This window comes from Xenopus tropicalis, chromosome 9 (assembly GCF_000004195.4).
Source record: "Xenopus tropicalis strain Nigerian chromosome 9, UCB_Xtro_10.0, whole genome shotgun sequence".
Taxonomy (NCBI): Eukaryota; Metazoa; Chordata; class Amphibia; order Anura; family Pipidae; genus Xenopus; species Xenopus tropicalis.
The window spans coordinates 56,684,404-56,710,471 of NC_030685.2; the positions used below are offsets into that span (position 1 = coordinate 56,684,404).

General features: G+C 40.5%; 1 protein-coding gene across 6 annotated transcripts in view; it reads left to right on the top strand.

Annotated features, from left to right (window-relative positions):
• The window catches only part of kansl1l (KAT8 regulatory NSL complex subunit 1 like), a 36,816-nt gene extending 21,274 nt beyond the window's left edge, over nucleotides 1-15,542 (top strand). For 5 of the 6 annotated variants that reach the window (XM_012970553.3, NM_001079110.1, XM_012970556.3 and 2 more), the window contains 11 exons: nucleotides 156-348; nucleotides 450-615; nucleotides 718-831; nucleotides 7,956-8,057; nucleotides 8,178-8,239; nucleotides 8,617-8,774; nucleotides 9,886-9,934; nucleotides 11,984-12,093; nucleotides 12,662-12,818; nucleotides 13,413-13,606; nucleotides 14,054-15,542. In XM_012970553.3, coding sequence (XP_012826007.1) covers nucleotides 156-348; nucleotides 450-615; nucleotides 718-831; nucleotides 7,956-8,057; nucleotides 8,178-8,239; nucleotides 8,617-8,774; nucleotides 9,886-9,934; nucleotides 11,984-12,093; nucleotides 12,662-12,818; nucleotides 13,413-13,550 — 1,249 coding nt within the window. In that variant the 3' untranslated portion in view covers nucleotides 13,551-13,606; nucleotides 14,054-15,542. The remainder of the gene's footprint in view (nucleotides 1-155; nucleotides 349-449; nucleotides 616-717; nucleotides 832-7,955; nucleotides 8,058-8,177; nucleotides 8,240-8,616; nucleotides 8,775-9,885; nucleotides 9,935-11,983; nucleotides 12,094-12,661; nucleotides 12,819-13,412; nucleotides 13,607-14,053) is intronic. The other variant, XM_012970554.3, reaches the window with a different exon arrangement.
• The last annotated feature ends 10,526 nt before the right edge of the window (nucleotides 15,543-26,068 follow it).

A 26,068-nucleotide genomic window follows, 5' to 3' on the forward strand; every position in this document is an offset into this window, starting at 1 on the left:
ATGGTTTTCCCATAATTTGGAGCTTTCTGGATAGTTTGATGTAGGAAGTAGGAATAGTGAAAATATATTTTGGTTTTCAGAAGTTTCATCTAAAACAATTAAATATATGAGCATTGTGTAAATTTTGTAAATGGCAGATATTTTTTGTGTTCAAGGATGCATACTGATGGATTTCCTTCATTTAATGAATTCTGTGAGCAACAAGTGAAACGAAGGAAAAAAGTTAGAGTAAAAGCCTCCTCTGCTTTGGGAAGCAATCTGTGCAGCTCAGCCAGAACCAGACCCCTGCAGGCATTGAAAAAACGGAAGCTCTACAAACTGAGTGCAGAATATTCTTATGTAAATAAAGTGAGTTATAGCATAACCAGCACCATCAGCAACTAATCACAAGAATTATACAGAAAATATTTGTGTGTTTAAAGTTCTCACAAACCTCTCTTTTGCTACAGGTGAATCTCTTCTCCTCACCAGTATACCAGTATGAAGAGCTGCCTTCTAACGGAAACCACTGCTCTACATGGAAATGTTCCAAGGTGCTGCACAGGCCCTGGTTAATGGCACAAAATGCCTGTGAGGCAGATTCATGCTTTCATCCTGTCTTGTCATTTCCTTATGGTAAATTACTAATATTTTCTGCTAAATGGTTTATCCAGAATCCAGTACTTAATTTTTTAACCTTGTTGAACATTGACTGGCAATTATTTAATTGATTCCTAGAACTTCCGCTAAATGTACACCTTGCTGCATTGCCAATGAAGAATCATAATATTAAGGGAAATTCAGTGGACTCCATAGCGCTCAGAGGGGAGCTGGATAAAAGCCAATCATATGGTACGTCTTTAGTAAAACTCTGCTTACAAATTCAGCAAAGAAAGGAGAAGGAAAGGTGAAATCACTGTGGGGTGCCAAATATTAGGCACCCTCCACTGATTATAATCACTTACCCTCTACCCTATACAGTGCTTCTGTTAGCAGAAAACTGCACCGGTCCTGGGTACTCCTGAGCAAGCACTATGGAGCAACCTTCTTCCTTCTTTGTATCAGGTGTGCATGCACAGTACAGCGAAAAGCTGGATTTTTCACTTTATTGCTTATGCGTCAGCAGGAGAACCTGGCCAGGGTATCGGGTAATCACTAGTGATCCCCAGTAAAGTCACTTTTCCTTCTCTTTTAAAGGAGGTACTATAAGGGGTTTGTATATCATGCTGTATAAAATTAGTTCTGTCAGACAAATGGTGTACAAAGCAGTTTAATATAGATGGTGAAATTATAAAGCTGTGTATTTTTTTTAATGTTGCCAAATGTAACAGTTATTGTATGCTGTTGCATCTATGATGTGTTCCATTCAAGTCGGTCAGAAAATTTTAAAGGAGAAGGAAAGGTACAATCACTTGGGGGGGGTGACAAGTGCCTGCGCGGTAAAGTGAAAAGCCAAACTTTAACAAAAAAGCCGCTTTGGCCCTGTGATTTTAAAGAAAGAGCAAGTGAAGAGGATCTCTCACTCACATGTACCCCAGGCCAGTGCAGTTTTCTGCTAACAGGAGCACCAGGCCAGGGTATCAGATAAGTGATTACAAATCATTGTGGTGCCTATCTTTTCGCACACCACAGGGATTGAACCTTTCCTTCTCACTGCAAGTAAATTTCTGCTGTAAAAAATTACATTCAATAATGATGTTTTTTGGTGAAGGATCTCTGTTTGAAGCAACTGCTGGTTTTTAAGCTGGAATTTTACACAGGCTGCTTTTATGCTGAAAATTTGCACACAGATTGATAAATACAACATTTTTTACATAGTTAAGTTGGGTTGAAAAAAGACTGAAGTCCATCAAGTTCAACCCTTCCAAGTAAACCCAGCGCACACAAACCTATACCGACCTATGTATACACTCACATACATAAACTAGATACACCAACATCAATACTAACCGTAGATATTAGTATCACAATAGCCTTGGGTACTGTGCTTGTTCAGGAAATCATCCAGGCCCCTCTTAAAGGCATTAACAGAATCTGCCATTACAACATCACTAGGAAGGGCATTCCCCAACCTCACTGCCCTCACCGTGAAAAACCACCTACACTGAAAGTCCTGTTCCTCTAATCACAAGGGGGGTCTCTGGTGCGCTGATCGTCTATAATCCCCTCTAATGTACTTGTACAGAGTAATCATGTCCCTTCGCAAGCGCCTTTTTTCCAGAGAAAACAACCCCAACATTGACAGTCAACCCTCCATCTCCTTTACCAGTTTAGTTGCACTTCTCTGCACTCTCTCCAGCTCATTAATATCCTTTTTGAGGACTGGAGCCCAAAACTGCACTGCATACTCAAGGTGAGGCCTTACCAGGGACCTATAAAGGGGCAAAATTATGTTTTCATCCCTTGAGTCAATGCCCTTTTTTATGCAAGACAACAGTTTATTTGCTTTAGTAGCCACGGAATGAATTCATTTATACACAATAGATTAATTTATTTTATTTAATGAAATAACAAATTGAACAGATATAGCACTTTGGCACTGGCACTTTATTGAATTGATTGTAAGAAAACTTGATTTGAAATTGAACACTTTTCAAACATGTGCACTTTATAATTAATAAGCACTGATCCTAGATTAGTCTATGAATTATATATACCTAATCATAGTAGCAATTAAGGCAGATAGTGTAAGTTTTTAAATATTGTAATTCTAAAATAAAGGGGTTGTCTTTCCTTTACTCTTTTTCTTTTTTATGTATATTACACCCTCAAGGATACGCTAATCTTGGAGAATCTGTATATTATATGAGCAGGGCTCCTATACCCAAGATTAGTTCAATCTAATGTACAGCCATATTGTACAATATATGATCATTCAACTTGTTTCACAGATAGAGGCAAGTGTCTTAAATGGGTTAGTTACCTTTAAGTTAACTGTCAATATGTTATAGAATGCCTTATCCCTATTAACTTGCAACTGATTTTCATTATTTATTTTTAATAGTTTTTAAATGATTTGCATTCTTCTTCTGACTCTTTTCAGCTTTCAAATGGAGGTCACTGACCCCAGCAGCCAAAAACTACTGTTCTGTGAGGCTACAGATTTATTGTTACTTTTTATTACTTATCTTCCAGTGCAGGTCCTTTCCTATTTATATTGCCATCTCTCATTCAAACCACTGCTTAGTTGCTGTGGTAAACAAGACCCTGGCAACCAGATAGCTGCTGAAATTCCAAACTTGAAAGCTTCTAAACAAAAAGCTAAATAACTGAAAAACCAAAGAAAATTAAAACATATCAATAGCAATGTCTACAGCATACTAAAAGTTTATTGAGAGGTGAACTACCCCTTAAATATTTATAAATGTTTTTAATATTTACAAACTTTTCAGAAGCTTCAGGTCTATTAGTATGAACATGTTCACATGTATAATCTGAATTAGTGATTTTCAAATAGAGTTTAACTACAAATAACTTCAGCATATTTGTAAGTATTGACTGTATACATAAAACAAATATGCATTTAACATAGACATGTTTTTTATTGAGAAACTAAAAAGGAAAGGTGTCTGGGTATTCAGACACCAGATAAACCTGTTTCTCTAAGCGGGAGGTCCATTTCCAAGAATGTGTTTGCATGTAAAACTTGCTCCCCCAGGGGTTTAAAAAATCTGTGGGATGCTAGAATCCTTTTCTTTAAATCTATTAAGGCTGCTTAACCCTTTTACTGCCAGCCATTTTGGTCAAAGCGGAACTTGTATTGCCAGACAGTTTTTGAACATTTTGCACTGTTTCACTTTAGGGGCCTTTCCTCGGGGGGACTTTTAGTTTACCAAGGAAAACAATATATCGTTTTTTTCAGAACAACCTAAGCTTTCAAAATATGGTAGAATTTTTGTGTAATTCCAATTCTGTAACAAGATATAGGCTTCTAAATGTCTAAAAATGCAAAAAAAATCAAATTTTCCATAATATAATCACACATACTAGAAACAAAAATTATTTTATGCACGAATATACAACTGATTTGGAAAGTCCCATGTCTCCTGAACGTGCCAATACCAAATATATATAGTTTTATGGAGATTTCTCACTTGTATAGGTCAAAAACTCCCAGCAGTACACTACCAAATTCCCAAAGCACTGCTCCAAAAAAACTGCATACTTTGGATTTCAAGGCCAAAATTCCACTAACAGAAGGTTTATCCCAGAAAATTGTACATTTTTGGAAAGAACAGATTCTGGGGAATACAGAATAGGCACAACTGTCTGTCTACTCCAAACTATCAAGTCGCAATGCTTTCCTAAAGTTATTGGTTTTTATCAAAATTTGTGATTTTTTTTAAAAATCGCTTCAAAGCTTCTAGTCTATAGTATCTTATCTCCTACAGGTCATAAAGTAACCAAATAAAACACCCTAAATATGAATGCCTGGGGTCCACTGAACAGTTTGATGCCCAATATGTATAGGTTTACCTAAGTATGTGGCATGTAGGGGCCCCAATGTGAACATACCCCATATGAACTGTCATTTCTGTAATTTCAGCTTCTGCAAAATCAACACATTTACATCATTATATGTGGGATAAAGCTAGTAAAAAGTATGCTCACCCCAGAAAGTCATATATTTTTGGAAAGTACACATTCCCCCGAATCTAAAATGGGTACCCATGTCTTTCTACTCCAAAGTACCAAGCCGCACAGCTTTTCTAAAGTTAGCAATTTTGATGACATTTCCAAAAATCCCCTCAAAGCTTCCACTTTGAAGCATCTTATCTCCCACATAGCATTAGGTACCAAGATAAAACACCCTGAATTTGAACGCCAGGGGTCCACTGAACAGTTTGATGCCCAATATGTATAGGTTTTCCTAAGTATGTGGCATGTAGGGGCCCGAATGTGAACATACCCCCATATATACTGTCATTTCTGTCATTTCAGCTCCTGCAAAATCAACACATTTACATCATTATATGTGAGATAAAGCTACAAAAAAGTACGCTCACCCCAGAAAGCCATATATTTTTGGAAAGTACACATTCCCCCGAATCTAAAATGGGTACCCATGTCTTTCTACTCCAAAGTACCAAGCCGCACAGCTTTTCTAAAGTTAGCAATTTTGATGACATTTCCAAAAATCCCCTCAAAGCTTCCATTTTGAAGCATCTTATCTCCCACATAGCATTAGGTACCAAGATAAAACACCCTGAATTTGAACGCCAGGGGTCCACTGAACAGTTTGATGCCCAATATGTATAGGTTTACCTAAGTATGTGGCATGTAGGGGCCCCAATGTGAACATACCCCCATATATACTGTCATTTCTGTCATTTCAGCTCCTGCAAAATCAACACATTTACATCATTATATGTGGGATAAAGCTACAAAAAAGTACGCTCACCCCAGAAAGTCATATATTTTTGGAAAGTACACATTCCCCCGAATCTAAAATGGGTACCCATGTCTTTCTACTCCAAAGTACCAAGCCGCACAGCTTTTCTAAAGTTAGCAATTTTGATGACATTTCCAAAAATCCCCTCAAAGCTTCCATTTTGAAGCATCTTATCTCCCACATAGCATTAGGTACCAAGATAAAACACCCTGAATTTGAACGCCAGGGGTCCACTGAACAGTTTGATGCCCAATATGTATAGGTTTACCTAAGTATGTGGCATGTAGGGGCCCCAATGTGAACATACCCCCATATATACTGTCATTTCTGTCATTTCAGCTCATGCAAAATCAACACATTTACATCATTATATGTGGGATAAAGCTACAAAAAAGTACACTCACCCCAGAAAGTCATATATTTTTGGAAAGTACACATTCCCCCGAATCTAAAATGGGTACCCATGTGTTTCTACTCCAAAGTACCAAGCCGCACAGCTTTTCTAAAGTTAGCAATTTTGATGACATTTCCAAAAATCCCCTCAAAGCTTCCACTTTGCAGCATCTTATCTCCCACATAGTGTTAGGTACCAAGATAAAACACCCTAAATTTGAACGCCAGGGGTCCACTGAACAGTTTGATGCCCAATATGTATAGGTTTACCTAAGTATGTGGCATGTAGGGGCCCCAATGGGAACATACCCCCATATGATCTATCATTTCAGCTCCTGCAAAATCAACACATTTACATCCTTTATGTGGGATAATGCTACAAAAAAAGTACATTCACCCCAGAAAGCCATATATTTTTGGAAAATACACATCCCCCCGAATCTATAATGGGTAAATATTTCTTATTGCTACAAAGTACCAAGCTGTAAAGCTTTCCTAAGTTTGCAGATTTATATGACATTTCGAAAATCGCATAAAAATGTTGCAATTTGCCGCATTTATCTCTCACAATTTCTTGATAAAGATCAGATAAAGACAAATCACCCCAAAAAGGAACACCAGAGGTCTACTGAACAGTTTGATGCCCAATATGCATAGATATACCAAAGTCTGCGGTATGTACTGAACCCAAAATGAAAATAGCGCATAAGGATTTCTCGCCTGCCAGCTCAGCTTTTGCACACAGAGCCCCCTGTCAGTGTATTATGTGCCAAAACTTCCCCTAACCATACAGTGACCCCCACAAAACCATATATTTTTGGAAAGTACACATTCTGACAAATCCAACAAGGGTAAAGAGTCCTTTCTACACCAAAGTACCAATCTGCAGAGCTTTCCTAAAGTTATTGGTTTTTATGACATTTCAGAAAATCGCCTAAAAATGTTGCAATTTGTCGCATTTATCTCACACAATTTCTTGCGTACAAAGGCAAGTCACCCCAAATAGGAACACCAGAGGCCTACTGAACAGTTTGATGCCCAATATGCATAGATATACCAAAGTCTGCGGTATGTACTGAACCCTAAATGAAAATAGCGCATAAGGATTTCTCGCCTGCCAGCTCAGCTTTTGCACACAGAGCCCCCTGTCAGTGTATTATGTGCCAAAACTTCCCCTAACTATACAGATCCCCCACAAAACCATATATTTGTGGAAAGTACACATTCTGACAAATCCAACAAGGGTAAAGAGTCCTTTCTACACCAAAGTACCAATCTGCAGAGCTTTCCTAAAGTTATTGGTTTTTATGACATTTCAGAAAATCGCCTAAAAATGTTGCAATTTGTCGCATTTATCTCACACAATTTCTTGCGTACAAAGGCAAGTCACCCCAAATAGGAACACCAGAGGCCTACTGAACAGTTTGATGCCCAATATGCATAGATATACCAAAGTCTGCAGTATGTACTGAACCCTAAATGAAAATAGCGCATAAGGATTTCTCGCCTGCCAGCTCAGCTTTTGCACACAGAGCCCCCTGTCAGTGTATTATGTGCCAAAACTTCCCCTAACTATACAGAGACCCCCACAAAACCATATATTTTTGGAAAGTACACATTCTGACAAATCCAACAAGGGTAAAGAGTCCTTTCTACACCAAAGTACCAAGCCGCAAAGCTTTCCTAAAGTTATCGGTTTTTATGACATTTCAGAAAATCGCCTAAAAATGTTGCAATTTGCCGCATTTATCTCACACAATTTCTTGCGTACAAAGGCAAGTCACCCCAAATAGGAACACCAGAGGCCTACTGAACAGTTTGATGCCCAATATGCATAGATATACCAAAGTCTACGGTATGTACTGAACCCAAGAAAAAGTCGCGATAATTTTCCGAAAAAATCGCAAAATACCGATCATTACGAAAAAAACGCAATCGGGCGCATTCGGCCCGTTCGTGGGTTAGTAAATGTGCCCCTTAGTAATACAATAGGTGCCTTGTTTAGTAAAATCTTTACTCCGATTGTTTGTTTTTTTTCTCTGTGAAAAAAAGTTCTCCTGCTATCTGTTTATAATGTCCTCTAATGTAAAGAGTAAAGCTTTGTGCACATAAGAGACACAATTTGCAATTATTTAATTAGCGGCCTGCTGTATTTCTTTAACTGAAAAAGAAAATATATTATCAATTATAGTATCTGCCTCTTGGAGCACGGAATGCACGTCCAGTTATAGCCCTGACCCACAAACTCCTGCTCACAGCTGGGAAAGAAGGCACCGGAGTGAGTCTGAAGCTGGTCAGTTCTGGGAAAAGGGGGGAACTTGTATTGCATTGTTCGTGCAGGTGGTAACTATTAATATATTTTACCCCCATGCAACAGATCCCAACATGCCTGTGACATTAAACTCTTTTACAGATGCAGCATTACTTGAGAGTGGCCTCACGACTCCAGTCTCCACTCAGAAATCCTCTGCCCAGGTAGGAATGGGATCCAAATGATTGACATTATGTGCAGAAGTGATAGAGCCATTGGATATGCCAGTTTCCAAAACTGCTAGATAAAAAAGGGTCATTCACTGATGTGGGTGCATAGTGCAAAAAACAGGCTCAAGCTGCACCTAGGTAACCCCATGCCCCCTGCCTTGTGTGGCATTCAGATGTGTAAGTTAGAAAGCACCAGCAGCCGCAAGCTGCAAAATACAGGGCTGCCTTGCGTGCCCCAGCGCTCTGCACTTCACACCTTAATCCTGACTTAAGTGCATGTGGGTTCATTGAAATGGCCCCAAAGTTTTATGTGTGCATCAACTTACTGCAGTTCAGCTGATTATTTGTTTCTTTTTTTTTTCTGTTATCAGCAACTTCTAGCGCATGAATCCAGCAGCATGGTCTGTGCAGCGAGGCGCCGGTTAAGGAGTGGGAATTCTTATGACATCAACAACATTGTGATCCCAATGAGTCTTATTGCACCCACAAAACTGGAGAAACTGAAATACAAGGAAATCATTACTCCTAGGTCATTTTGCAAAGAACAATTTTAATTTTATTACCAAAAGATATATGTATAAAAATAATATAAATATTCTATTAATGTAATAAACTTTGTGTATGTATCTTCTCTCTTTAAGGAAAAGTCAGACAAAGTGTATATCTGCTTCTCTTAGCCCTGTGCTTTTCTGCCTGGCTGAGAGCGGATTCGCTTCCATACACCACTCAAGTGTCTGCACTAAAAGCTATGGCAACAGCCTGAGTGTGCACACAGAGCGGAGGTTGGCCTAGAAAACCTTTGCTTTCATGTTTTCCGGGCCAACCTCTGATCCGCTTTGTGTGCGCACACTCAGGCTGTTGCCATAGCTTTTAGTGCAGGCACACAGAACGCTGTACAGAAATGGATCCACTTCTCTCAGCCAGGCAGAAAATCGCAGGGCTGAGAGAAGCGGATATACCTTGCTTCGTCTGACCTCGCCTGAAAGAGAGAAGATACATACACAAAGTATCCACCAATATAAGTTGTAGCACTTTCTGCTTCCTTGTAGAAGTGTATTTTGCCAGCTGGAATTCTCGATATCCAGCACTAGTCCTGCATCAATAATGATAAATAGTGATGAGTGAATCTCTTTTGTTTCGTTTTAAAAATTAGCGAAACAGCAAAACTTTGTGAAACACATTGAAGTCAGTGGGTGTTTTTTCACAGTGACTACACAACTATTTTTTTTTTTTTTTTGCAACTTTTGGGGTCTATCTGTATTTTTTCAGCGAAACCTCACGTAACAATTCGCTCATCACTAATGATAAACACAGTGATAAAGATTAAAAGGTTATAAAAGGAAGCCCAAGTAAAGTGAGTACAATCTCTCCACTTTGCTTTTAATTTATTATTTTAACTGGGGGGGGGAAATAACATTTGATCAAAAAGACATTTTCTATCAACAGTATTGCTTTAAGAAATGGAAACGTATGCAGTATTTTATTATGTTAAACACATGATCCTTTTGCTGAAATGTATGAAAGAGTTGTAACTTAGTGAAACCAGGTTGTGCCTGGCTTGTCTGTTATAACTAAAATACTTAGGTCATTCTGTGAAATGCTTTAGTGTGTTTGAATATCTTTATCCCTTTCTCTTACAGCTGGAAGGAGGTGGTGCTAGAACCTTTGGAAAGTCCTGCTCATGATATGGTAAGATGGAACTTGCTAACTCTGCTTTTCTCTGCTGCCTGAACCTCTGGGTATAAAATAGCAAACATCAATCTGGAAAAACACTATATTTCAAAAGCTCTCACTTTTGAATATGACACTTGAGTAATAGGTTTTATATTTACTTTACATCTTTCAATCATAAAAAAACCCACTAGTGTCCTAAAAGTGGATAGTGTTCGTAGAGCTTAAAAAACAGAAATTTCCTGTATTTGATAATATACAAATGTTGACCTCTACTGGTAATAGCATAGAATGACACTCACTCTATCCACACGCCAATAAGAATATTATAGGAATAATGGAACTAGTACTGTGCAAAAATGTTGCGTGTATTTAAGAACACTGCTCATTTCATTTGCATAGTAGCGTTGTTGGATGTAGAAAGCATTTCAGTGATATGCACGTAATCTTTTCACTATTATACACTAATTAGAGAACAGAAATTTACTTTAATGACTAAGTAACTTTGATGAACATGTCCATTCTAGCAAAGACCACTTACAATTTTAATCAGTACTGCCCTATACAAAATGTCACAATTTGTTTCTTCTGTCTGCTACATAAACTAATACAGTGACATCCACAAATGAAAGTCACAATGATCCCCCCACCCAGTAAAGGGCTCAATCAGTACCTGAAACCACTGAACTTAAAACAGCACTGTTACCCCCTCAGCAATGAATAGCTCCAGCAATTTATGAAAAAGTTACTGGGTTTGAGGCTGTAGTTGCAGTGCCCACAGTAAATTTAACTGGTAAATGTACAAACTATTGAAGTATTGAGCAGAACCCCCCTACTTCCATTGGTCATGATTTGTACCCTTGTATGTTCCATGAAATTCACAGAGGAATAAAGACTCTGGGAACCTGTTATTGCATACTGATGCCCTTTTCTCCCAGAAAAATTGTGTTCCTTAATTTTTTTCTTAATATTCATTAAGCGCTGGCTTGTGGTTCTGAGACTTTACTTAGAACAGATGGCACAGATGTTCAGTTACATGTACAATATCATTTGTAACCTCCTTGGCACGATATTGCATCCATTGTGCTCTACTGCAAGCTGTGGATATTAGCAGTTATAGAAATGTTACAAAAACTCAGCACTTTAAGGGGGATATTAATCACGCTGTGAAAAGTACATTGAATTCAGTACATTTTTAATGTATTTTTGGGAAATAATGTTGTACACAACAATTATGCTGTACATGAATTTAGATCATTCACATGGAATTGGCTCTACAGTATTTCCTTTTTGCATTTGTAATGCTCTTTACCAGTGTTTTGATTTTTTTTTGCCTGAATAATTGTGTTTGTATATTGTTTTTGTCCGAATTTTTTGTATTTTTGCATAGTAGCCCATCACTACAATAACTGTTTAGATTTTCCAAATTTTGTTTTAAAATATGTGGGCAGCACATGATGGTGTAATGGCATTGCTTCCTTTAGCTTTCGCTGCACCTCTTCCATAGAGAAGAAGGCAGAGAACTAGAAAGACAGAGACAGTAGCTGACATTGCTTTTGCTGTTCCTGTGAATGCCCAGGAGTCAGCTGTCCCTGCTAGGATCCGACTGCCTAGAGGTTTCTTTGGTTGGGCTGACTTTCACTCTTTTTATATTTCTTCCTTCCATGAACATATGTATCTACACTATGGGAATGTTTGCCAAAAAAATGTGATTACTTTTGTTTTCACACTAGTTGTTGTGATGTGTGATGGCAAAAAAGTGAGATCAAAAATCCACATTTTTTCAAAGTTTATAATCTTGCTAAACTATAAAGGTTGTGGCTGTGGCGCTGCTTAGTTGGTGATTCTATAGTACATACTTGGAAACTGAAAAGAGTTGGAAGTAGGCAAATAATTAAAAAAACTATAACAAACAAATAGTGAAGACCAATTGAAAAGTTGACCATTCTATAACATACTAAAAGTTGACTTAAAGGTGAACCACCCCTTTAAAGCTACTTATGCAGAGCTCTGCCCTAGTTCTGTCAATGTGACTTTTGGCCACAATAACAGGTAATATATTTGCAGCCAGAAGACTTATCAGATGAGGCCTACATTTCCCGTCATGAAAAATACGAGCTGAAAGAAAAGGCCCGGTGGTCATTGTGGGATCATAGCAAGCGGCCAAAGAGGAACAGGTTTGATTAACTCAATTCCAAATATTGCAGTAGGCTCAAAAGTTTCTATATTAAGTGTGAAGAAGTTCATGCAATAAGGCTACTCTCCAGCCTCCAAGTAATAATACTGTTGGACATTCACTGACCCCAGCACGAAAAAAAAATACTGTGAGGCTTTGATTTTATGGTTATTATGTTTTACTGTTTTTTATTGCTTATGTTACTTTTTAGGTGCACTAATGTGTATCTTCCATTTTGACTCCTCCCTGGTTACAAGGATAATAAACCCCTAGCAGCCAAATATGTGTTTAAATTCAGTGCCCGAGCGGTGCAAAACAAATTCTAAATTGTCTTAGAATTCTGCTTACCTTCATTTTAGAGTTCATAACATTTACAGCATGGTGGCTTCTTTTTATACATTCCAACTCTCTTACAGTGTAGCATGGAAATGAATCAGCTTTTGCATGCCGGCACTTTTTGTGTAAAAGCAGCATATTCTGTCAGAGTCACAGCAGGGCACAACTTGTGTTACAATATCCAGTAGATATCATTATTGTGTGATAAAATAATGGTGTGTTTTTGCTTTTAGATCATCAAGTTATAGCTTTGGCACCTCTCCAAGAACTGTGTTGCTTTCCTGTGAATGCAGCTGTAGCCCAAACTCTCAGGCTCCGTCAGAGGCTCTGCCTAGTGATACAGGAGGCTATAGAACGCTTCATTTTTCCCATGAATCCCCAAAAGGAAAGGTAGATTTTTTTAAGTGTCTGTGAATATTTGAACATCAGGCACACTGATGTGCCTCACAGTCCCGATGGCTTTTGGGAATATAGTTGCATGAAAAACAGTTTTGCTACTTTTAACACTGGTTATGGAGGTCTCCTGTGATATTTGTGTTGCGGTATGCTCATATTCTAACATATTCTATAGCACTTTCCAGTTACTATACATCAATCATATCAGTACCTGTCCCAGTGGTGCTTATAGTCTATGGTCCCTATCATATATAGGCACTATAGTGAGTTTGTCATGAGCATATTAACCTTCCCGTATTGTTTATCTTCCAGTGTAATGAAAAGCGTGTACATTTTTCAAAAAGTGAAGACTATTCTATCCAACAGAGGTGAAGCTAAGAATAAACACCCATATGCCTGGGTGCAAATTTTGCTGCACCCTCTCACCTCAGCCATTACCCACAAAGACCACATAATCCCCATCCCCACAGCCCATTCAATTGCATAGCCTATTCTGGAGTATTTTAGGAGAACTTTGAGCAGTTCTAAAATCGTTGTGTGAGTGTATCTCTTTCATTTATTTATCACTTTGTCTCATTAACTGCTCAGACAATTCACTGGGAGCGCAGAGTCTTCCCATTGACAGAAGAACCTGCCATGGAGTTACTAGGCAAATGTCCTTCACAGGCCCAAGTTAGCACAGTGGACAATCAGCAGTGCCCGAAAAATGACTGTGACTACACATGACGGCCCTGTCTATAATCTTTACTCCAACCCTGCTACAGAGATGGAGAAGTAAAAAGGTAAATATGAGCTGTGACTGTGCAACTTGTGAGTGCAAAAGTGAGCAGACCCACTCCTCATTTGTATGCAAAGCAGAGGGAATACTGAAAGGGAAACCCAGTTTCACTCTTAAAATGCTCACATTCATGGAATACCCTGTACCTGTACCCATTGGGTTTAGAGCACAGCCAAGGCAGTTGCTGAATAGTTCTCCCTTCCACAGAATTTCAGATTTTCAAAGAATTTTGTGCTACACTGACAAGCCCCAACCTCATCTGTAAGAAACTGCCCTGGCTGTGCCTATTTGCACTATTCTAGGTTTAAATTTGGCCCAAGAAGTTTGACACTGTCCAAATGGGCAAGGAGACCCAGGTAATCTAAATCATTAATATAATGTGCACCTTAGAGCTTTTACAAAGCAAGGTTTTACATTTTGTATTAATGAAAACTACTTTTCTTTGTTACAGTAAGTGGAGCTGCAGAAGTAGTGCATCCAATTGATACACGAAAGTGATCTTCCAGCCAGTCTGTTCCTAGTATTTCTGCTCATCATCAAGTGCCTGAAGAGTAATTTGGTTGTGCAAAGAGGGCAATACAATATCAGATCTGGGATGTACATGGCTACTCTTGGTGTAGAGCTCCATTCTGCAAAGAAGACCACTGAAGCATTTTCAGAGTTATGGAACACAAATTAAGTTGATGTTGATTTTATTAGCAGCATGAGAATTTTAGATTATTATAGTTTCCCTGCTTGGTTGCACAGGTACACAAACAGAAGTTCCCTTTCAGAGTCAATAATACAAAGAGTAAATGATTGTGTCAGATGAAGTATTGCTCCATCACTTAGGCAGAGAAAATGAACAGAGCGTATTACTTGCAAGAACTCTAGTGCACATTTCTTTATTTCCCATATAGAGCACTCGTGGGGCTACTTTCAGGTGCTTCTCTTTGAACACAATGGGAAAATATAATGATTCATTCAGGGTCTCGTGACACTGCAATCTGCAGGTTGTAGTACTGGCAGTTCAGATCTATATGGGACACCTGGCACCATGTTTAAAGGTGATGTAAACTTTTCTTTTTCCAAGCTTTTTCTGGAGCACTTGTATAACTCTTTTTTTCATGAAAAAAAAATCCCATTTTATTGATCTCCTTTAGCTAGCTCATATTGCAGTCAAATGTCTGGGAGAGATGTCATTCACAAGTTGCTCTTTTTAAATTTGTTTTTTCTTTAAATTAGATGAAAATTGTTCTGCAAATATTATTTTAACCTACTTCTAATTCAGTTTCAGCTACTATAAGTTTTAAAGGAAGTATCTGCAAGAAATAGCACACCCATTGTTTTAATAAATTATATATATTTAATGAAAGGTAATACGACCCCCTTTAAGATATAGATGGGAAAATATTATTAGTCTTTTTAATAAGTGCATGGCTTTATCCTACTCCCCAAGTTCTCCAGTGCCATCACCCCAGTTTCACTATAAATGCAAACAAGATGAAACTGCTGTCTGCTCAGTATGCACCCAGACTGATGTCTTTTAAAGCCATGTTGTTCGCCGAGGTGGCCCACAGTGGGGGAGGAAAGCCAAGTGGTGTAATTGACATTTGGTACACTTCTGCCCTGCGTCTGGCTGCACTCTGCACCCTGGGCTGACAGAGTGAACACAGGCAGCACTGTATTCATAGGGATGGCTTGTAGGTTGCTTTGCTCTAAAACAGAGTACAGAGACCTTTGGCAATTTAGGAAGTTAGTGTTCAAGACAAACTGAGTGCAGGCTGCTTGTAAATGACCCCTAAGGTCACACAGGTGACACAGGAGCTAATAAATAGGCATTAGCAAATATGAACCATTTCTCCAAAATCTGGACCAGCAAGTATTCAAAAGACACACAGAAACCTTGTCTCTGTAATGTCCTGATTTTTTTATTTAAATAAAAATGTTATTCTCAAAAACGCTGTTTTCATTTGCATTGATACTTAAATATTGGTTCCAAGATATAACTTTTACAAAGATCCCTCAAGGCCACAGTGGCATTATCCCAGCAGCTGTTTGCACAGTAGTCACAAGAGTGGCTGCATGGCAAGCTTGTTATCTAAATGGTTATAACTATGGAATGTTTATTATCCCTTCCCAGAAAATATTTAATGTTTTCCAGAATTTGTCAACTGTTGACAAACTTACACATTTACAAGTGCAGTTGTGGTCCCCGCAGTCCGTTGCACGTAAAACCACTTTCATTAAAAGTACTCGTGTCAAAATGTGCTCCTCACACATTACAACGGTTTAGGTGCCTCAAGGAAGTTACATATAGGACTTGTATGTTCAGTAAAATCGATGGAAGCGCATAAAATGAAACAAAATAAAAATATAGTGCAGATCAATAGAGTAATGGATAAACTAAACACATAAGTGCTTAGCTATATACCAATAAGAGTGCGTGGCCCCAAATTGTAAGCTCTTTTGGGCAGGGCCCTCTTCACCTCTTGTATCGGTTATTGATTGCTTTATATGTTACTCTGTATGTCCAATGTATGTAACCCACTTATTGTACAGCGCTGCGGAATATGTTGGAGCTTTATAAAAAAATGTTAATGTAATGTAATATAATATATCAAATGCTCACCAGACCACCCTATAAAAGAGCATATAGGCCAAACGAGCAGGGCATTGATTGGAGATGGATCAAATTCCACAATTGTATATAGGATAGAAGATGAAGCAAATATAGTGTAAAAACTTTTAATTTAGATATAAAACCCTGCTCAATGCAGGCTACTTACAGTGTAGTAGTAATGTAAAAACAATGAACAATTGAAGTATCACAAGTAGCTCAACGCGTTTCGCGTGCTCTCTACACACGTACTCTCATTTTTGCTCCTGAGGAAGCGTGTAGAGAGCACGCAAAACGCGTTGAGATACTTGTGATACTTCAATTGTTCATTGTTTTTACATTACTACTACACTGTAAGTAGCCTGCAATATCTAAATTAAAAGTTTTTACACTATATTTGCTTCATCTTCTATCCTATATACAATTGTGGAATTTGATCCATCTCCAATCAATGCCCTGCTGGTTTGGCCTATATGCTCTTTTATAGGGTGGTCTGGTGAGCATTTTATATATTATATACACAGATTTGGGGCCACGCACTCTTATTAGTATATAGCTAAGCACTTATGTGTTTAGTTTATCCATTACTCTGTTGATCTGCACTATATTTTTGTTTCATTTTATGCGCTTCCATCGATTTTACTGCACATACATTTTGAGGCTCATCAAAAGGGGAGCTGATATCAAGAGGAAGCAGCACGTGATTACAGGTGGTTTTCACCAAATTGAAGATTTAACAAACACGGATTTTCACCAAGAAGCGCTGGGTTTATTGGGTGTTTTCACTCTTTAAAACACATATAGGACTTACCTCTGAGTTTCAGCATAACATGCAAAACCTGGGTGCCCAACCTAGTCTCCTAGCAGCACCCACACAATAAGCTGATACATTGCTGCACTGTAGGCACATTTAGTATCCAATCAGATTTATTTGCTGCTGTATGAAATTAATCAACACAGGAAGGGAAAGCCACAGACCCAAACCCACTTTGCAGTTAGTCTCCATAGTAACTATGATGAAGAAACTAAATGGGACTTCAGAATTTTGTTTAAAAATAAAAAAAAATCCTTTATTTAATAGCAGCTGCCGTTTGGCTCAGGGCAGAAGTCACCATAACAAACGTAAAGCCTTTCCCCTGTAACTATTCCAGTGACCCCATAGCAAGTCTCCCCATTCTTACTTATTCAATACGGCCCAAACTAAAAAATAAAAGGTGCCCAACACATGCACAGCATTCAGGATAGGGTGCCCACCTTACTACTAGCACTTTGTCCCACCCTAGGTCACTCCTGGGCTGTTCTATCACAGAATGCTCCTGAGCAGAACCATCACAATCCCACTTACAATGCCATAACTATTGGGGTGTGGGGGTGCTACAGAACCTCAGCCCCCCAGGAGGCACCTGCAAAGTCATCAACCAAAAGCAGCCTGTTTGCCTACACTAAGCCAGGACGTGGCAGCATAACCACAGAGGAACTGACCCTACAATCAGAAAGGGACCCAAAGACAGAGGGGGACTAGTAAGGCCCATAACCCCCTCAACTCACCCCAGTAGCATGCAATCCCTGTTACAGACCCCCACAACCCATTTCCTCATCTTATCTTTCATTTTTACATCTAGTGCTGAGGAAGGGGGTCAGTGGACCCTACAAGTGCTGGTGTGTGGGGCCCACAGGTCCTTAGTTACACCACTTGCCTGCGCACCCACACTGAGGGAGCACCATTTGTACACATTACCTGAAGGGATAGTCCCCCATTATGCACACCTATTATAGGAGCAGTAAACCTCTGCAGTAGAAATCTCTCTGCTTGTGAAGGAGGGCCCCCATGCCTTTAGTCTCTAGTTACACCACCACCAATCCAACACATAACAGAGCTGTACTGTAAGGCATTAGGACCGAAACATAGGAGCATTGCAAGTCATTGAGGAAATACTGTGGCCCCAATCTGCAGATTGCCCAAACAGTCAGAAAGCAAGGCTGCTTATCATTTAACAGAAAGATTGGGATAAATGCCACTTGCTCCTCACCAGATCCCGCAGCCAACATTGGGGGACACGTTTGCCCGTGGGAGACCAGTGTTACCTGACTCGTTAAGGCTCATTTACAAACATAGAGTTTGGAACAAATTGCACCTTCCAAACTCTAATCACCATTTTTCCCAAAATGCAGCATTTTTTCCCCAGAATTCCCGGCAGTCATTCGCCATATTGTGACCAGCACAACTGTCCGTGATGCGCCAATAAACAAGCTAATTGCAGTTAACATTTTCACAGTGGGGATGGCGTCACGGCGTACATATCGTCGTTGTCTCTATAGATTAAGCAAAAGAACATCATTTTAATGAGCAACTAGATAGACAAATTGGCCAATAGAAAAAATGGCCAATGAGACAATCTGCAGTTGGTCTTCATCTGAAACACCCAGACTGACCTCTGTAACATGGGCAACCATGGCAGTCACTATCCTCAGCCAGACACTACAGTCCCAGGGCAGGGCCCTACCACGTTGGCTGCCCGAGGGCAGCCATTTTCTAGTATGTCTGAATGTAGACACCTTCAATTGCCCACCCTTTAGGCCTTGGGGTGACTCAACAAAACATTGCCATTTTCAGTGCACAGTGCTTGTCATCAATATTATCCCTGCCTCTTCCTCGTTTTCCTTAATCAAAGCAAAAACAAACATATTTCCCCCTTTGTAATAGACTCTTCCACCATAACTGGTATGCAAATGAGCTGCAGATGCTGGGTATATATAGCCTTGCCCAGTAGGGCACACAGCTCTACTGCTGCTGTGGGAGAGGGAACTGTTATTTAATGGGGGGGGGGCAGCATCACTGCTGGCTGCAGGTTTACCTATATTGATATTTTTACATAGGATTTAGATTCTATTCTGCTGATGAGGCCTAGTTTAGGTGCATTGCTCTATCTTTGACCATCAGGGACTCCTAATGACATAACCTTAATGCAGCTTACACAACTGCAAAGGGAACATTTGCTACAAAACATTGACAGTGTCCCTGTCATTTAGCCAATTGTCATCTTTTTTATTGCTTTGTGTTAAATACCAGGGGTTTTATTCCATTTATTGCTTTGTTGGCACAGACTGTCTTTAGCTGTTTGGCAGATTGTAAAGGCTATACTTGCAATTGGTCTTGATCTGAGACAACTTGCAATGGGTCTTCATTTATTTTTTATTTTATTTAGGTTTCTGCTTTGCATTCCTACAGTTTGGTTTTTAACAGCAATCCAGTTGCTAGGGTCTTCTTTACCCTAGCAACCAGGCAGTAAATTGAATGAGAGTCTGGGGTTGGCTGCATATTATGGTACACTGGCTCCTGGGCAGGTTAAGGGCCAGAGTCCCACAATGAAAGCAAGCTGCAGAGCCTTTTTAAGGCCTTGGTGGGCCCTGGGCCAAAATCCAAAGAGTGGGGCCCTGTTATCCTGCTGCATGCAGCATGGCAATATTTTTTATTTTTAACTACACACACTTTTTGCCCACACCCGTTTCACCAAAACATAAACCCAGACGTGCTAGAATAATTAATACAGAAGATGGATACTCTGCAAATTTACTTAGACATGCCAGTATAATTAATAATGTAAATTAAAAATGTTATCCCCAGCTGTGCCATTATAATGACTGTGGAAATGGCCAATCAAGAAAAAATGGCCAATGAGGCAATCTGCAGTTGGTCTTCATTTATTTTTTCATTTATTTCGGTTTCTGCTTTGCATTCCTACAGTTTGGTTTTTAACAGCAATCCAGTTGCTAGGGTCTTCTTTACCCTAGCAACCAGGCAGTAAATTGAATGAGAGTCTGGGGTTGGCTGCATATTATGGTACACTGGCTCCTGGGCAGGTTAAGGGCCAGAGTCCCACAATGAAAGCAAGCTGCAGAGCCTTTTTAAGGCCTTGGTGGGCCCTGGGCCAAAATCCAAAGAGTGGGGCCCTGTTATCCTGCTGCATGCAGCATGGCAATATTTTTTATTTTTAACTACACACACTTTTTGCCCACACCCGTTTCACCAAAACATAAACCCAGACGTGCTAGAATAATTAATACAGAAGATGGATACTCTGCAAATTTACTTAGACATGCCAGTATAATTAATAATGTAAATTAAAAATGTTATCCCCAGCTGTGCCATTATAATGACTGTGGAAATGGCCAATCAAGAAAAAATGGCCAATGAGGCAATCTGCAGTTGGTCTTCATTTATTTTTTCATTTATTTCGGTTTCTGCTTTGCATTCCTACAGTTTGGTTTTTAACAGCAATCCAGTTGCTAGGGTCTTCATTACCCTAGCAACCAGGCAGTAGATTGAATGAGAGTCTGGGGTTGGCTGCATATTATGGTACACTGGCTCCTGGGCAGGTTAAGGGCCAAAGAGTCCCACAATGAAAGCAAGCTGCAGGGCCTTTTTAAGGCCTTGGTGGGCCCTGGGCCAAAATCCAAAGAGTGGGGCCCTATTATCCTGCTGCATGCAGCATGGCAATTTTTTTATTTTTAACTACACCCGTTTCACCAAAACATAAACCCAGACGTGCTAGAATAATTACTACAGAAGATGGATACTCTGCAAATTTACTTAGAGATTTCAGTATAATTAATAAAATCTATGGCAGCTGAAAGCAACTGTCATGGGAAAAAAATAAGTTTCTTATCACTGATGGGGCAATTAACCGCCTACCCTTCAGAAAAGTCATAGCACCCGATTCCCGAATAAGCCGCACGGTTTGACACCTCATTCATGGGTCTACGACAAAAGGATGTTAATTGCCCCCTGCTGGGGCAATTAACCGCCCACCCCTCAGAAAAGTCATAGCACCCCATTCCCGAATAAGCCGCACAGTTTGACACCTCATTCATGGGTCTACGACAAAAGGGGGGCAATTAACCTCCCCCCCCTGCTGGGGCAATTAACCGCCCGCCCCTAGAAAAGTCATAGAACCCCATTCCCGAATCAGCCGTACGGTTTGACAAGCAGGCATGCTTATGGTGGTACAGGTATGGGATCCATTATCTGGAAACCCATTATCCAGAACGTTCCAAATTACAGAGAGGCCATCTCCCATAGACTCTATTATAAGCAAATAATTCTAATGTTTTAAAATAATTTCCTTTTTCTCTGTATCAATAAAACAGTGAGTTTGTACTTGATCCCCACTAAGATACCATTAATCCATACTGGAGGCAAAATAATCCCATTGGGTTTCATTAATGTTTAAATTATTTTTAGTTGACTTAAGGTATGGAGATCCAAATTACAGAAAGAAACTCCAGGTCCCGAGCATTCTGGATAACAGGTCCCATACCTGTATCATAAATCGTGAGCTGCCCTTGAAAGTGCAAAATATAGGATTTGTGGGGAAATGTAGCCATTGAAAAAGTCATAACGACAACCGCTTCAGCCCATTTCTGGGCCGTGCGGTCACCGGGACATAGGGAGGTTAAGTGACTTCTGTCCAGGGGTCACAAGGGCGTAACCTGTGGTGAGGCATATTTCTAGCTATGGGGGGATTAGAACTACTGGCTGGCTGGCTGGCTGGCATGCCTAAGGCGGGTGCCTTGACCACTAGGCCACGCTTGCTCCTCCCGCTTGTAGGATGTTTTTTTCGTCCGCTTGTCATCGTCATCTTGGCAGTTGGCCTATCCTAGCCGACTGAATGAAATGAAGGATTTTAGCGCAGAGAGGGAATGTTTTAGAAACGTGAAACTTACCACATTTGAAGAGGTTTGAAACCTGTGTCAGAAGATACCCCGCACAAGGGTATAAGTTTTACGCCCGGGGCAAGAGAGGTCCCCAAATTTGCCCCATTAACTAATAATGGGGATTTTGGCGAATAACTAGTTTGTCGTAGACCCATGAATCAGGTGTCAAACGGTGCGGCTTATTCGGGAATGGGGTTCTATGACTTTTCTGAGGGGTGGGCGGTTAATTGCCCCAGAAAGGGGGAAATTAACCGCCCATAGACTTAACATTGAGACCCCAGCAGGGGGCAATTAACCACCGTTTGTCGTAGACCCATGAATGAGGTGTCAAACCGTGCGGCTAATTCGGGAATGGGGTGCTATGACTTTTCTGAGGGGTGGGCGGTTAATTGCCCCAGCAGGGGCAATTAACTACCGTTTGTCGTAGACCCATGAATGAGGTGTCAAACCGTGCGGCTGATTCGGGAATGGGGTTTTATGACTTTTCTAGGGGCGGGCGGTGAATTGCCCCAGCAGGGGTGGGAGGTTAATTGCCCCAGCAGGGGGCAATTAACCACCTTTCGTCGTAGACCCATGAATGAGGTGTCAAACCGTGCGGCTGATTCGGGAATGGGGTTTTATGACTTTTCTAGGGGCGGGCGGTGAATTGCCCCAGCAGGGGTGGGAGGTTAATTGCCCCAGCAGGGGGCAATTAACCACCTTTCGTCGTAGACCCATGAATGAGGTGTCAAACCGTGCGGCTGATTCGGGAATGGGGTTTTATGACTTTTCTAGGGGCGGGCGGTGAATTGCCCCAGCAGGGGTGGGAGGTTAATTGCCCCAGCAGGGGGCAATTAACCACCTTTCGTCGTAGACCCATGAATGAGGTGTCAAACCGTGCGGCTTATTCGGGAATGGGGTGCTATGACTTTTATGAGGGGTGGGCGGTTAATTGCCCCCACAGGGGTGGGAGATTAATTGCCCCAGCAGGGGGCAATTAACCACCTTTTGTTGTAGACCTATGAATGAGGTGTAAAACTGTGCGGCTTATTCGGGAATGGGGTGCGATGACTTTTCTGAGGGGTGGGCGGTTAATTGCCCCAGCAAGGGGGAAATTAACTGCCCATAGACTTAACATTGAGACCTCAGCAGGGGGCAATTAACCACCGTTTGTCGTAGACCCATGAATGAGGTGTCAAATCGTGCGGCTTATTCGGGAATGGGGTGCTATGACTTTTCTGAGGGGTGGGTGGTTAATTGCCCCAGCAGAGCAGGGCGGGGCGGGGCAGGGCCCTACCACGTTGGCTGCCCAAGGGCAGCCATTTTCTACTATGTCTGAATGTAGACACCTTCAATTGCCCACCCTTTACGCCTTGAGGTGAATTAACAAAACATTGCCATTTTCAGTGCACAGTGCTTGTCATCAATATTATCCCTGCCTCTTCCTCGTTTTCCTTAATCAAAGCAAAAACAAACATATTTCCCCCTTTGTAATAGACTCTTCCACCATAACTGGTATGCAAATGAGCTGCAGATGCTGGGTATATATAGCCTTGCCCAGTAGGGCACACAGCTCTACTGCTGCTGTGGGAGAGGGAACTGTTATTTAATGGGGGGGGCAGCATCACTGCTGGCTGCAGGTTTACCTATATTGATATTTTTACATAGGATTTAGATTCTATTCTGCTGATGAGGCCTAGTTTAGGTGCATTGCTCTATCTTTGACCATCAGGGACTCCTAATGACACAACCTTAATGCAGCTTACACAACTGCAAAGGGAACATTTGCTACAAAACATTGACAGTGTCCCTGTCATTTAGCCAATTGTCATCTTTTTTATTGCTTTGTGTTAAATACCAGGGGTTTTATTCCATTTATTGCTTTGTTGGCACAGACTGTCTTTAGCTGTTTGGCAGATTGTAAAGGCTATACTTGCAATTGGTCTTGATCTGAGACAACTTGCAATGGGTCTTCATTTATTTTTTATTTTATTTAGGTTTCTGCTTTGCATTCCTACAGTTTGGTTTTTAACAGCAATCCAGTTGCTAGGGTCTTCTTTACCCTAGCAACCAGGCAGTAAATTGAATGAGAGTCTGGGGTTGGCTGCATATTATGGTACACTGGCTCCTGGGCAGGTTAAGGGCCAGAGTCCCACAATGAAAGCAAGCTGCAGAGCCTTTTTAAGGCCTTGGTGGGCCCTGGGCCAAAATCCAAAGAGTGGGGCCCTATTATCCTGCTGCATGCAGCATGGCAATATTTTTATTTTTAACTACACCCGTTTCACCAAAACATAAACCCAGACGTGCTAGAATAATTACTACAGAAGATGGATACTCTGCAAATTTACTTAGAGATGCCAGTATAATTAATAATGTAAATTAAAAATGTTATCCCCAGCTGTGCCATTATAATGACTGTGGAAATTGCCAATCAATAAAAAATGGCCAATGAGGCAATCTGCAGTTGGTCTCCATTTATTTTTTCATTTATTTAGGTTTCTGCTTTGCATTCCTACAGTTTGGTTTTTAACAGCAATCCAGTTGCTAGGGTCTTCTTTACCCTAGCAACCAGGCAGTAAATTGAATGAGAGTCTGGGGTTGGCTGCATATTATGGTACACTGGCTCCTGGGCAGGTTAAGGGCCAAAGAGTCCCACAATGAAAGCAAGCTGCAGGGCCTTTTTAAGGCCTTGGTGGGCCCTGGGCCAAAATCCAAGAGTGGGGCCCTGTTATCCTGCTGCATGCAGCATGGCAATATTTTTATTTTTAACTACACCCGTTTCACCAAAACATAAACCCAGACGTGCTAGAATAATTACTACAGAAGATGGATACTCTGCAAATTTACTTAGAGATGCCAGTATAATTAATAATGTAAATTAAAAATGTTATCCCCAGCTGTGCCATTATAATGACTGTGGAAATTGCCAATCAATAAAAAATGGCCAATGAGGCAATCTGCAGTTGGTCTCCATTTATTTTTTCATTTATTTAGGTTTCTGCTTTGCATTCCTACAGTTTGGTTTTTAACAGCAATCCAGTTGCTAGGGTCTTCTTTACCCTAGCAACCAGGCAGTAGATTGAATGAGAGTCTGGGGTTGGCTGCATATTATGGTACACTGGCTCCTGGGCAGGTTAAGGGCCAAAGAGTCCCACAATGAAAGCAAGCTGCAGGGCCTTTTTAAGGCCTTGGTGGGCCCTGGGCCAAAATCCAAAGAGTGGGGCCCTATTATCCTGCTGCATGCAGCATGGCAATATTTTTTATTTTTAACTACACACACTTTTTGCCCACTCCTGTTTCACCAAAACATAAACCCAGACGTGCTAGAATAATTACTACAGAAGATGGATACTCTGCAAATTTACTTAGAGATGCCAGTATAATTAATAATGTAAATTAAAAATGTTATCCCCAGCTGTGCCATTGTAATGACTGTGGAAATGGCCAATCAATAAAAAATGGCCAATGAGGCAATCTGCAGTTGGTCTCCATTTATTTTTTCATTTATTTAGGTTTCTGCTTTGCATTCCTACAGTTTGGTTTTTAACAGCAATCCAGTTGCTAGGGTCTTCTTTACCCTAGCAACCAGGCAGTAGATTGAATGAGAGTCTGGGGTTGGCTGCATATTATGGTACACTGGCTCCTGGGCAGGTTAAGGGCCAAAGAGTCCCACAATGAAAGCAAGCTGCAGGGCCTTTTTAAGGCCTTGGTGGGCCCTGGGCCAAAATCCAAAGAGTGGGGCCCTGTTATCCTGCTGCATGCAGCATGGCAATATTTTTATTTTTAACTACACCCGTTTCACCAAAACATAAACCCAGACGTGCTAGAATAATTACTACAGAAGATGGATACTCTGCAAATTTACTTAGAGATGCCAGTATAATTAACAATGTAAATTAAAAATGTTATCCCCAGCTGTGCCATTATAATGACTGTGGAAATGGCCAATCAAGAAAAAATGGCCAATGAGACAATCTGCAGTTGGTCTTCATTTATTTTTTCATTTATTTCGGTTTCTGCTTTGCATTCCTACAGTTTGGTTTTTAACAGCAATCCAGTTGCTAGGGTCTTCTTTACCCTAGCAACCAGGCAGTAGATTGAATGAGAGTCTGGGGTTGGCTGCATATTATGGTACACTGGCTCCTGGGCAGCTTAAGGGCCAAAGAGTCCCAC